Source organism: Bufo bufo, chromosome 7, assembly GCF_905171765.1.
Source record: "Bufo bufo chromosome 7, aBufBuf1.1, whole genome shotgun sequence".
NCBI classification, from domain to species: Eukaryota; Metazoa; Chordata; class Amphibia; order Anura; family Bufonidae; genus Bufo; species Bufo bufo.
The window spans coordinates 229887159-229899349 of record NC_053395.1 but is presented as its reverse complement, the minus strand read 5'-3'; the positions used below and the strand labels follow the sequence as shown (position 1 = coordinate 229899349).

At 45.4% G+C, this 12191-nt stretch overlaps 1 protein-coding gene across 8 annotated transcripts in view; it reads right to left on the bottom strand.

Annotated features, from left to right (window-relative positions):
• PTPN4 (protein tyrosine phosphatase non-receptor type 4) overlaps positions 1–12191 on the bottom strand; it is a 62949-nt gene that overhangs the window by 2488 nt on the left and 48270 nt on the right. For all 8 annotated transcript variants that reach the window (XM_040439970.1, XM_040439969.1, XM_040439968.1 and 5 more), the window contains 10 exons: positions 6282–6414; positions 4940–5023; positions 4563–4619; positions 4173–4329; positions 3820–3986; positions 3518–3608; positions 2894–2955; positions 2213–2359; positions 1443–1571; positions 1172–1320 (listed from right to left, as the gene is read on the bottom strand). In XM_040439970.1, the coding sequence (XP_040295904.1) occupies positions 1172–1320; positions 1443–1571; positions 2213–2359; positions 2894–2955; positions 3518–3608; positions 3820–3986; positions 4173–4329; positions 4563–4619; positions 4940–5023; positions 6282–6414 (1176 nt within the window). The remainder of the gene's footprint in view (positions 1–1171; positions 1321–1442; positions 1572–2212; positions 2360–2893; positions 2956–3517; positions 3609–3819; positions 3987–4172; positions 4330–4562; positions 4620–4939; positions 5024–6281; positions 6415–12191) is intronic.

Below are 12191 nucleotides of genomic sequence, written 5' to 3'. Positions count from 1 at the left end.
GGTCTCCATTCAGTAAACTGGGAAAGCTGGGTGCTGCCTGCAGCGACAATCTGTCCATACAGGAAAGGCGGACGGCAGCTCCTGCACTACTACAACTCCAGCCATGCCCTGACAGCTGAGAGATGCAGGTTGGGGACCACTGATATCACCCTTTAACCCTTTCACCCCCGGAGGTTTTCGTTTTGCGCTCCCTGCCTTCCCAGAGCCATAGCTTTTTTATGTGTCTGTTCACATAGCCGTATGAGGGCTTGTTTTTTGCGGGACAAGTTTTACTTTCCAAAGTCACCATTTAATATTGCATATGATGTAGTGGGAAGCGGGAAAAAAATTCCAAATGGTTTGAAATTGCAAAAAAAAAAAAAAAAAAAAAGCAATTCCACCAAAGTTTAACTTTTTTTTTAACGACGTTTGATAAAACCGACCGGTTACTTTTATTCTACAGGTCAGCACGAATCCGGCAATACCTTATATGTATAGTCTTGCCGCCATATTTTGACCCCTATAACTTTTTAGTAATTGTGTGTACAGAGCTGTATGGGGGCGATCGGAACTTTTCATTGATACCATTCTGGGGTGTGTGACTTTTTGATCACTTTTTATTTAATTCTTTTGTAGAAAATGAAGCGACCAAAAACTTTTTTCCGTATGGGAAATATATTTTTATACTATGAGCGTTTTTCTTCGCACATCGCGACTAGCACTGGAGTCTATGAGAAAATTGCTAGTTTCCTATGGAGCCCTGTTACAGGCAAGGGCTCCATAGGAAATACTATGCAGCAGCCTCCCGTCATTCATAAAGACACGGGCTGCTGCACACAAGCTCTGTCTCCTCCGATCGCCACATGGGGGAGCCGGAGCATAGCCAAAAGTGCGCACTTTCGGTTTCAGCGCGCTCAGATGCCATGGTCCGATTTGACCACGGCATCTGAGGGGTTAAATGTCCACGATCTGCATTACTGCCGGTTGCGGACATGAGACGCTGGTGTCTGCTAAAAGAAGCAGACGGCCACCCGTGGCAATGGCGCCCGCAGCGGGCGCCATCTATATACACCCGCCCAGCACCGTACATGTACGGTGCTGGGCATGAAGGGGTTAACCCGTGTGGTTCCATCCGGGAGGACGCTAGAAAGGCAATTCCCCTAAAAGTTTACCAGGGAAGGGTGGGGGTTACCTGCAGTGAACGACCACCGGCTGCTCGTGGTTAAACCTCTTCTGCCTCACAAGACACACAAAATCCAGGAAGTCGCTGGAGTCGTCTGGGACCCCGTGGTCGGGCCACGCCGTGTACTGGATCTGGGTGAGCGGGCGACTTTCATCCTTCTAAAAAGGAAATTTCGTCTGTAAGCAACAGCCGCACAAACCTCAGGACCGATGGGGACCCCTGTGCATGGCCTGGAGGTAGCGGCCACCTCACGCCTCCCACTGCTGTCACCGATCCTCACCTCCAGGTTAGTCAGCGTCATCTCTCGGAAAACATATGCAGGGTTCCCCTCCTCTGAATGGCAGGCGACTCTGAAATTCCCAAATTCTGAGCTGACCGAGGGCTCCGGCCAGTACTGGTGGCACTTTACCTGAAACCACAGCAATATTGGGCTATCACCACCAGGTATTAAGAAAAAGTAACCATTCCTGCTTGCTGTCAATGAAAAGAAACATTTCTGTCTGCATTCACAGACTGAAAAATCCATGCAACCTCACAGATGATGGTCTGTTACACTGTATCAGTGTAATATCTACCCCAGTACTTGGGTTAGATCAGCATTAATATGGAGTTTTGAGACATAAATTGCTATCCTCTGGACATACGGGATAGAAGACTTTGAGCTCACAGAAGATTGCATTGACTCCTACACTGTAACAAACCCTCAACTGTGTGAGGATGAGTATTCAGCCCCTGAATCTCAACAAGGAGGTTCCCAGTCAGTGACAGGAGGCAGAGATTGTGAAAATGGTGAATAAATAGATCAATCAGGGGGGAAAGGGAGTACATGAGCTCTGGACGAGCAGCAGTGTGACATTCAAGACTGGAGAAACCTGCAGACTATTGCACCCAGAAAGCTGCAGCCATTGGCATAATGGAAACAAAGCTGAAAATGGCCGCAGCCCCCAAGATCGGGAGAGGAACTAGAAGTTATTCTGTGGGATATATCATGTTTACATCCTCGCTGATGCATCTCATATGGCTCAGCCAAGACGCTGCAGGAGAATGTACCTTCCCCCGCTCCACCTGCGTAGTGAGCATGACCACCATGGACGAGCCCTGCTCCCAGGTCATCTGCCAGAAGTCTGGACAGGTATTTGGCAGCGGCCCCTGGCAGGCGATGTACCGGTTGATTATGCTGGAGGACGGTATCTCCATCTGCAGGGAAACAAGAACAATCATGAGTCGGGACAGGTCCTTATTACTGGAAGGAGCCGATCAGATCCCGAGGCGATGAATCCCTCGGCAGGTCGCCTTCTGGGACGGGCGGTTTATGTGAAAACAGAGGCGCAGATTTCCAGCTTCGCTGCCAAATCACTTCGCCCGCTCAAAGTCATGAGGAAAGGTGAAACATTGCAGCCGCGGTGCAGGGCGAGGATGAAAGTGAAGATCAATCACTGTATGTCCCAATGTCTCATTGTTTTCATGATCTCTCCTTGCTGTCAGTGAATTAAAACATTTACAAGATGAAGATCAGTCCAGTTCAAACCGACATGGGTGCAGTAAAGAGCTCTGCTCCTCTGTCAGCTGGTCATGGATTATGAGATATACATTTTAAGAAGGTGGTCTGCATTCACTGACAGCAAGCAGAGACCTTAAAAAGAGTGAGGAATTGTAACAAAGTCTGTTAGGAAAGTTGCAGAACCATATTCACTGCGTTACTGAAGCGGACCCTCCGGAGCGGTCACTCACATTGATGTAATTTGCGTTGATGTAATCGTCGCCCCCGTGTAATATGACCCGTGTAGCATCATCTGCAGAAAGTGACACACAAATAAAAGATTTGCTTCAGTTACTCAGATTTATCAATATTTCTATTTGCTGTCAATGAATTGAAACACTGCAGACTGAACACTGGTCCTGATCATATCTGACTGCCACAGGTGCAGACCCCGTTACAATGCATCACAGCAAGAGGCGTGATCAGGGTGGTGGGCGACTGTACGGACTCTGCTACATCCCCACAGCCCAGAGCGGTCGCTCTTCTCTGTCGCTTTGCTCCGTTACCACACGCGGCTGATATCTTACCAGCTGTAAGATCGCAATTCATGACAGCAAGAGAAGTGCGGAGAGCTGAGGCTTTGACCCGTCCTGATGTGTTATTAGGACGGGTTTTGTGTTTATTTTTATTTCCCCTGATTCTTGCCCCCCCCATATTATAAATAATAAAATGTGTTTATAATAAAGTAATATTTAGATATTTTCAGTAATTTTATTTCAGTAATTCCCGGAGAACCCCTTTAAAGAATATCGCCTACAGTTTTGTCCCTTTAGTTGTGAGAAGCTTCGGAGCAGAGAGCAGAGTGCAGCACTTACAAGGTGAAATGTCTCTGTATCGATTTTTGGAAATATTCTGAGGTAATTTGGCACAAGACATGGTCATCCCCGGCTTCTTCCTGTACAGTTGCTGAATGCAAAAAAAAATAATAATAATAATAATAATTACACATTTTTGAGACGACGCATCACTGGCAGCAGAGATCTTTGAAATGATGAGGAAATGAAAGACGGCCATGCGGTTTCGTTACAATGGGAACCTATGGGTGACGCACGCCCCTGTATACCGTGCCACACAATGGAGCAGCCTCTAGTCAGTAATACATGGAGGGGCTCCTTACATCGAACTGCGCCAGGACCGTGCCATTGAGCAGACCCTCCGCCAGCTGGATCATGGACTCTCTCAAAGCGTCGTCCTCCGAGTGGACACGGTCTATAGGAGTCTTCTCGGGGATGTACTGAAAATCCGGCTCATTCTCCATCCTTTCTTCTACGATGTCATAGACGGCTGAGACAGAAACACAATGAGATGAGAGCAGGGACAGCGGCTGTGCGATATGGCAGAGCTTGGTGAGGCCGCCATAAGGACCCCCCATAAGGTGCCCCAGGTGGGCTCTCTATGGTACACCCTGTATACGTCCTTGCTCTTAGGACCCCCCGAAATGAGGACATTGCATAGAAACATGAGACTCACCATTCGGTCGCACCAGTAGCACCAGCTCCCTAGAATGCCTCTCACAGCTCGCCTTAATGAACATGACAACTTGATCGTGCGTGTGCTCCGATATGTCCCGGCCATTGATCAGTACAACCTGATCCCCTTCATTAAGACGGGGGACACACAGATCGGCCTGCAAAAGGAGAGGAGACACAGGCATCACACATACAGCTACTGACACACTGTAACGAAAGCTTTACAGTCAGGAAAGGGAGGGGGGTGCACCAAGATGACGGAATGGTGCCTAACAAAACCGCTGCCCATGTGACATGAATTCGGACGGGGTGACTTTCCAATGTACGCTACATCCCCCTATAGCGCAGGTTTATGACAGAACAGACTATGCATGTATGGAGCGCTACGTACAGAGGTTCCTGGAGCCACGCGGGACACGATGACCGGCATCTTCTGATCATAGCCGCCCTGCACAAGAAGAACAATGGATCAGTGAGGACGTCCGGCCGGCACATGGTCTGTACCTCCTGTATGACGCGCCATCATGTGACATGACTAGTCGATCATACAGCTGAATTCACATTGGGAAATCTCCCTGCGGATACATGTATCTATAGACGTCCATTCACCTTGGGCCGGTATACGTTTTACTCCATCAGTAGACTACGCTATTTTCTTACAGGGACGCGCAGCCAAATCCATATACTGTGCAGTGCGCCATATCCCACAGAGGCGTACATGGGGATATGCCCCCTAACACCGATCTGGGGGGTTACAGAGCTTCTTACCTTAACATTAAATCCAAAGCGCCCGTTCTCATCTGGTCTCATTCTAATCAGAACCAGATTGTCGTGGGGCACAAAGCCGTTGGGCTGCAAGAGAAATGCAGGACACGTTAACAGAGCGGCACGAGGAGCAATCCCCCCAGGGACACATCACAAGGGGGTCTACAGTTGTCAGGATCTCTCTGGTCCTCTGACTGCGTTTTCCGTCACTTTCTACTTTCTGTTTAATCCTCACCCTCGTCAAGCTAGCTGTCAGTGAATAGAAACATTAATTCCATCATGTTGAACTGTCTTAGCTGTATGGCTTAGGATGGCTGGGTGACAACCCCAGTGGGCGCTGTAACGACGGATATTACAACGGCTTCTCCTCATCTTCCCGATCAGCCATATTATCTGCACAACTAGAAGGATTTCCCCTCAGGAGTCTGGGAAAGCTGGATGCTGACTGAGGGAGCCGCCTCCATGACAGCTCCCTGGTGGCTACCCTCATCTTTTCCAGAGGTACGGAGGGCCAATCTGTCCAGCTTTTACGTCTTGCTATCACTACATAACCACGCCATTCAGGACACCAGGAAAGCTCTGTGGCGACCCTTGCTGGAGCTGTGAAGGTGGCCATATTGGTTATCACCCAGCTGTACTGGGAATATTATAGGGAATCTGTCACCTTGATTTTGGACTAAAAAAAATGTTAATAGCAGCACAACGAAAAAATGAAACCTTTCTTGTGGTTGTGCCAGAAAGACCATGACGGTCGAAACGTCGCATTTGTGTTGGTGAAGAAATCCTGCATAATTGAAGACAAGTGAGTGCTGCGGTTTTTTACATATACGACGCTTGATTTTGGACTATTATCTACAGCAGATAAGGAGTCGGTATCACTATTTTTTAATTTCGTACTGCCACCTGTTCCCCCGCTGTCAGCACCGTCCGGACTCCTGTGCGCATGAACAGCAGTCCTGATAACGTATTTAAACAGCGTGGAGACGGGGGGCAGTAGGAAAATAAAAAATAGTGATCAGGGCTCCTTATCCGCAGTAATACTCATGTTTCACCCAGCATTTCCAGGAACAGACAAATGTGATAAATAGCTGAAAACACTTTTTTCCTGCAGCCAGCTAGAAGAAGGTGGTGAGCCATATTATGGGGGCCCGTATAATAGTGCATTCACACTGGGGTCCCTCGCAGTGCTGTTCATTCTCTCTGCGGAGAACCAGTTTCACTTGTATTAAAACTTCAGCGCAGAGGAAAGGAGAAGCGATCTCATCATACACAATGACTTCCACTAAAAGCGGGCGAGAGGAAGGACATGCAGAGAAGCGAGACCCCGGGGTCAGCGCGCACTCACTGTGGATCTCTCGGGAGACCAGCCCTCGCTGACGTGGTTGTCCAGCTCCTGCGACTGGTAGATTTGGCTGTTCTTCTTAGACTGTTTTGGGGGCAGCGCAGGTGGGGGGGCCTCCAAGGAGGTGTCTTGTGATCTGTGAATGAAGCAGAACATATAGTAAATAAGTAGACACCGCACGTCAAGGGAATGCTGGGAGATTTAAGCACTGGAATATAAAACAGGTGACAGAGCCATCTGCTAATGAAGAATAATTCTAGATGAAACTGGTGAGGAAACCAGATGCTTTATAACTGAGTGAATGTTCATAATTTCGTCTTTATAGTAAGCAGAGACAATTTTTCTGATAGAGAGCTCCAAATCTTCTACATAAACAGAGACCACTAGAGGGAGCTCAGGAGATTACTGCATACAGATATATACAGTCACCACTAGAGGGAGCTCAGGAGATTACTACATACAGATATATACAGCCACCACTAGAGGGAGCTCAGGAGATTACTACATACAGATATATACAACCACCACTAGAGGGAGCTCAGGAGATTACTACATACAGATATATACAGCCACCACTAGAGGGAGCTCAGGAGATTACTACATACAGATATATACAGCCACCACTAGAGGGAGCTCAGGAGATTACTACATACAGATATATACAGCCACCACTAGAGGGTGCTCAGGAGATTACTGCATACAGATATATACAGCCACCACTAGAGGGAGCTCAGGAGATTACTACATATCGATATATACAGCCACCACTAGAGGGAGCTCAGGAGATTACTACAGTGGGGGAAATAATTATTTGACCCCTCACTGATTTTGTAAGTTTGTCCAATGACAAAGAAATGAAAAGTCTCAGAACAGTATCATTTCAATGGTAGGTTTATTGTAACAGTGGCAGATAGCACATCAAAAGGAAAATCGAAAAAATAACTTTAAATAAAAGATAGCAACTGATTTGCATTTCATTGAGTGAAATAAGTATTTGAACCCTCTAACAAAAAAAGACTTAATACTTGGTGGAAAAACCCTTGTTTGCAAGCACAGAGGTCAAACGTTTCTTGTAATTGATGACCAAGTTTGCGCACATTTTAGGAGGAATGTTGGTCCACTCCTCTTTGCAGATCATCTCTAAATCCCTAAGGTTTCGAGGCTGTCTCTGTGCAACTCTGAGCTTGAGCTCCCTCCATAGGTTTTCGATTGGATTAAGGTCCGGAGACTGACTAGGCCACTCCATGACCTTAATGTGCTTCTTCTTGAGCCACTCCTTTGTTGCCTTTGCTGTATGTTTTGGGTCATTGTCGTGCTGGAACACCCATCCACGACCCATTTTCAGTTTCCTGGCAGAGGGAAGGAGGTTGTCGCTCAGGATTTCACGATACATGGCTCCGTCCATTTTCCCGTTTATGCGAATAAGTTGTCCTGTGCCCTTAGCAGAAAAACACCCCCAAAGCAAAATGTTTCCACCCCCATGCTTGACGGTGGGGACGGTGTTTTGGGGGTCATAGGCAGCATTTTTCGTCCTCCAAACACAGCGAGTTGAGTTAATGCCAAAGAGCTCTATTTTGGTCTCATCAGACCACAGCACCTTCTCCCAGTCACTCTCTGAATCATTCAGGTGTTCATTGGCAAACTTCAGACGGGCCTGCACATGTGCCTTCCTGAGCAGGGGACCTTGCGAGCCCTGCAGGATTTTAATCCATTGCGGTGTAATGTGTTTCCAATGGTTTTCTTGGTGACTGTGGTCCCTGCTAATTTGAGGTCATTAACTAACTCCTCCCGTGTAGTTCTAGGATGCTTTTTCACCTTTCTCAGAACCATTGACACCCCACGAGGTGAGATCTTGCGTGGAGCCCCAGAGCGAGGTCGATTGATGGTCATTTTGTGCTCCTTCCATTTTCGAACAATCGCACCAACAGTTGTCACCTTCTCTCCCAGCTTCTTGCTAATGGTTTTGTAGCCCATTCCAGCCTTGTGCAGGTCTACAATTTTGTCTCTGACATCCTTGGACAGCTCTTTGGTCTTTCCCATGTTGGAGAGTTTGGAGTCTGCTTGATTGATTGATTCTGTGGACAGGTGTCTTTTATACAGGTGACTAGTTAAGACAGGTGTCCTTAATGAGGGTGACTAATTGAGTAGAAGTGTCTAACCACTCTGTGGGAGCCAGAACTCTTAATGGTTGGTAGGGGTTCAAATACTTATTTCACTCAATGAAATGCAAATCAGTTGCTATCTTTTATTTAAAGTTATTTTTTCGATTTTCCTTTTGATGTGCTATCTGCCACTGTTACAATAAACCTACCATTGAAATGATACTGTTCTGAGACTTTTCATTTCTTTGTCATTGGACAAACTTACAAAATCAGTGAGGGGTCAAATAATTATTTCCCCCACTGTATATACAGATATACACAGCCACCACTAGAGGGAGCTCAGGAGATTACTACATATCGATATATACAGCCACCACTAGAGGGAGCTCAGGAGATTACTATATACAGATATATACAGCCACCACTAGAGGGAGCTCAGGAGATTACTACATACAGATATATACAGCCACCACTAGAGGGAGCTCCGGAGATTACTACATACAGATATATACAGCCACCACTAGAGGGAGCTCCGGAGATTACTACATACAGATATATACAGCCACCACTAGAGGGAGTTCAGGAGATTACTACATACAGATATATACAGCCACCACTAGGGGGAGCTCAGGAGATTACTACATACAGATATATACAGCCACCACTAGAGGGAGCTCAGGAGATTACTACATACAGATATATACAGCCACCACTAGAGGGAGCTCAGGAGATTACTACATACAGATATATACAGTGATTGATCAGACACTAATAACTCATCCTCTGGTAGGTTATATATTGTCATTCTGGGACAAACCCTGTTCTTCATCTTTAACACCCCCCGGTGTCCTCTATTTTTTATTTCATACTCCCCCTCCCCTGTCCTCCTGTCATGTTTCAGCAGGGACTACACTCGGTATAAAGGATAACCCTACCATGTGTCTACAATAACTCTGGCGTCTTCCTCTCTTGTAAGGAAACCTTTAAAAAGCGACTCCAGCTCTCCAGACCCTAGAGATCTCTCATGGTTACACTCAACGGAAATCAGCGGTAAGCCCTAAACCCTCCTGGAGGGTGTGAATGCCCCCATCCAGTTTCACATCCCAAGTGACTGCTCCACTTTCCGTGGTTTACACCAATTATAGTATTTTGTGGTTTTTCCTTTACTAATTCCCAGCTATGTCATGTGTTACATACACAGCAGTCGCATTCAGCTCCTCTCTACACCTCTCTGCTCTCATCTCTATGGTCAGTGCAAGAAGACAGGTTCCTGGACAATGCTGGAACCGGACCATTCAGCCCCATGTACGAAGGATTAACCCTTCTGCTGTTCCCACTAGGGTTGTTAAACTTAAAGAGGACCTTTCATGGTTTTTTGTTAATTGAGATAAATACCTTTACTTGCGGGGTACCCCCCGCTGATACTGCCACCCTGCCTGATTTTTAAAATATCGCTCCTGTGCCCCGTTGTGTTCTCCCGTAGTTTTCCCGCTCAGTATGCTAATACTGAGCATCGGTACAGGGAGGAGGAGACCCCAGGGTTTCTCAGTAGGCGTCTCCTTTCCCTGGCTGTGCCCCGGTCCAATCACAGCGGAGAGTGTCACAGCCAGGGAGAAGGAGACGCCCACTGAGAAACCCTGGTGTCTCCTCCTCCCTGTACCGATGATCAGTATTAGCATACGGAGCGGGAAAACTACGGGAAAACACAACGGGGCGCAGGAGCGATATTTTAACAAATCAGGCAGGGTGGCAGCATCAGTACCCTGCAAGTAAAGGTATTTTTTATCTCAATTAATACAAAACCATGAAAGGTCCTTTTCACTGTCCTAGAGTACCAGGGATAATTCTATTAACCCCTTTACTACCATAGACAACCAGGTATACAGGAATTAACCTCATCACTAATCTATTAGGAATCCTTATATTAACCACTTCACATCCGCCCATAGGATATAAACGTCCTATGGGGGAACGGTTTCTCTCTAAATAGCAGCTGCACGCTAATCGTACAGCTGCCGAGTGGGGGGCCCGCTGTCAGTGACAGCAGGGCACCCCAGGAAGAAGGCAGGGACAGTTCCCAGGTGTCCCTGCCTTCTAGATCGCTGCATAAACAGCGATCAACGAGCGCTGTGTATACAGATCAGGAAGCGCTCCCGGCCCGGTGGTCATGTGTACAGCCTCTCTGGGGGGTGTATTTCTCCTGTAACTGGGGCTACTATGTCAGCCCCAGTTACAGGAGAAATCAAGAGTGTAAAAAAAAAAAAAAACTGAAGTTAAATGTCCCCCAGAGGTCTTGTATGACCTTATGGGGGACACAAAGTGTAAAATAAAAAAAATAAAAATAAAGTGTTTTAAAAAAATAAAAAAAATATTTCACATGTAAAAAAAAATACAAAAAAAATCCCCCAGGTAATAATAAAAAAAGGTTAAAAATATAAAAAATAAAATAGACATATTTGGTATTGCCGCGTCCGCAACGACCGGCTCTAGAAATATATCACATGATCCACCCTGTCTGATAAACACCATAAAAAAATAAATAAATAGAAACTGTGTAAAAAAAAAAAAAGCCATTTTTGTCACCTTACATGACAAAAAGTGCAACTCCAAGTGATCAAAAAGGCGTATGTCCCACAAAATGGTAGCAATAAAATAGCCACCTCACCCCGCAAAAAATTAGCCCCTACATAGGAAAATTCGCTCAAAAAATTAAAAAACTATTGCTCTCACAACATGGAGACATTAAAACATAATTTTTTTGTTTCAAAACTGCTATTATTGTGTTAAAGTGAAATAAATTAAAAAAAGTATACATATTAGGTATCGCCGCGTCCGTAACAACCAGCTCCATAAAAATATCACAGGACCTAACCCCTCAGGTGAACACCGTAAAAAATAAATAAAAACAGTGCCAAAAAAATAAAAATAAAAGTATACATATTAGGTATCACCGCTTCTGTAACGACCAGCTCTATAAAACTATCACATGACCTAACTCTCAGGTGAACACCTTAAAAAAAAAAAAAATTGCAAAAAAATGCTATTTTTTGGTCAGCTATCACTAAAAGTGCAACACCAAGCGATCAAAAAGGCGTGTGGCCCCCAAAATAGTACCAAACAGTCACCTCATCCTGCAAAACTAAGACAATTGGTCAAAAAATAAAAAAGCTATGGCTCTCAGACTATGGAGACACTAAAACATCATTTTTTTGGTTTAAAAAATGCTATTATTGTGCAAAACTTAAATAAGAAAAAGTAGACATATTTGATATACTGTAATTGCGTCCGTAACAACCTGCTCTACAAAAATAGCACATGATCTACCCTGCCAGATGAATGTTGTAAAAAATGAAAACAGTGCCAAAACTGCCATTTTTTAGTTACCTTGCCTCACAAAAAACGTAATATAGAGAAATTAAAAATAAGTACCCCTAAATACTACCAATAAAACTGGCCCCTTATCCCCTAGTTTCCAAAATGGGGTAACTTTTTGGGAGTTTCTACTGTAAGGGGGGGCTTCAAATGGGACATGGCATCTAAAAACCAGTTCAGCAAAATCTGCCTTCCAAAAACCATACAGCACTCCTTTCCTTCTGCGCCCTGCCGTGTGCCCGTACATCAGTTTACGACCACATGTGGGTGTTTATGTAAACCGCAGAATCAGGGTAATAAATATTGAGTTTTCTAAAAGGGAAAATCTGCCAAAAAAGTGAAATTTTGAAATGTCATCTCCATTTTCCTTTAATTCTTGTGGAACACCTAAAGGGTTAACAAAGTTTGTAAAATCAGTTTTGAGAAACTTGAGGGGTGT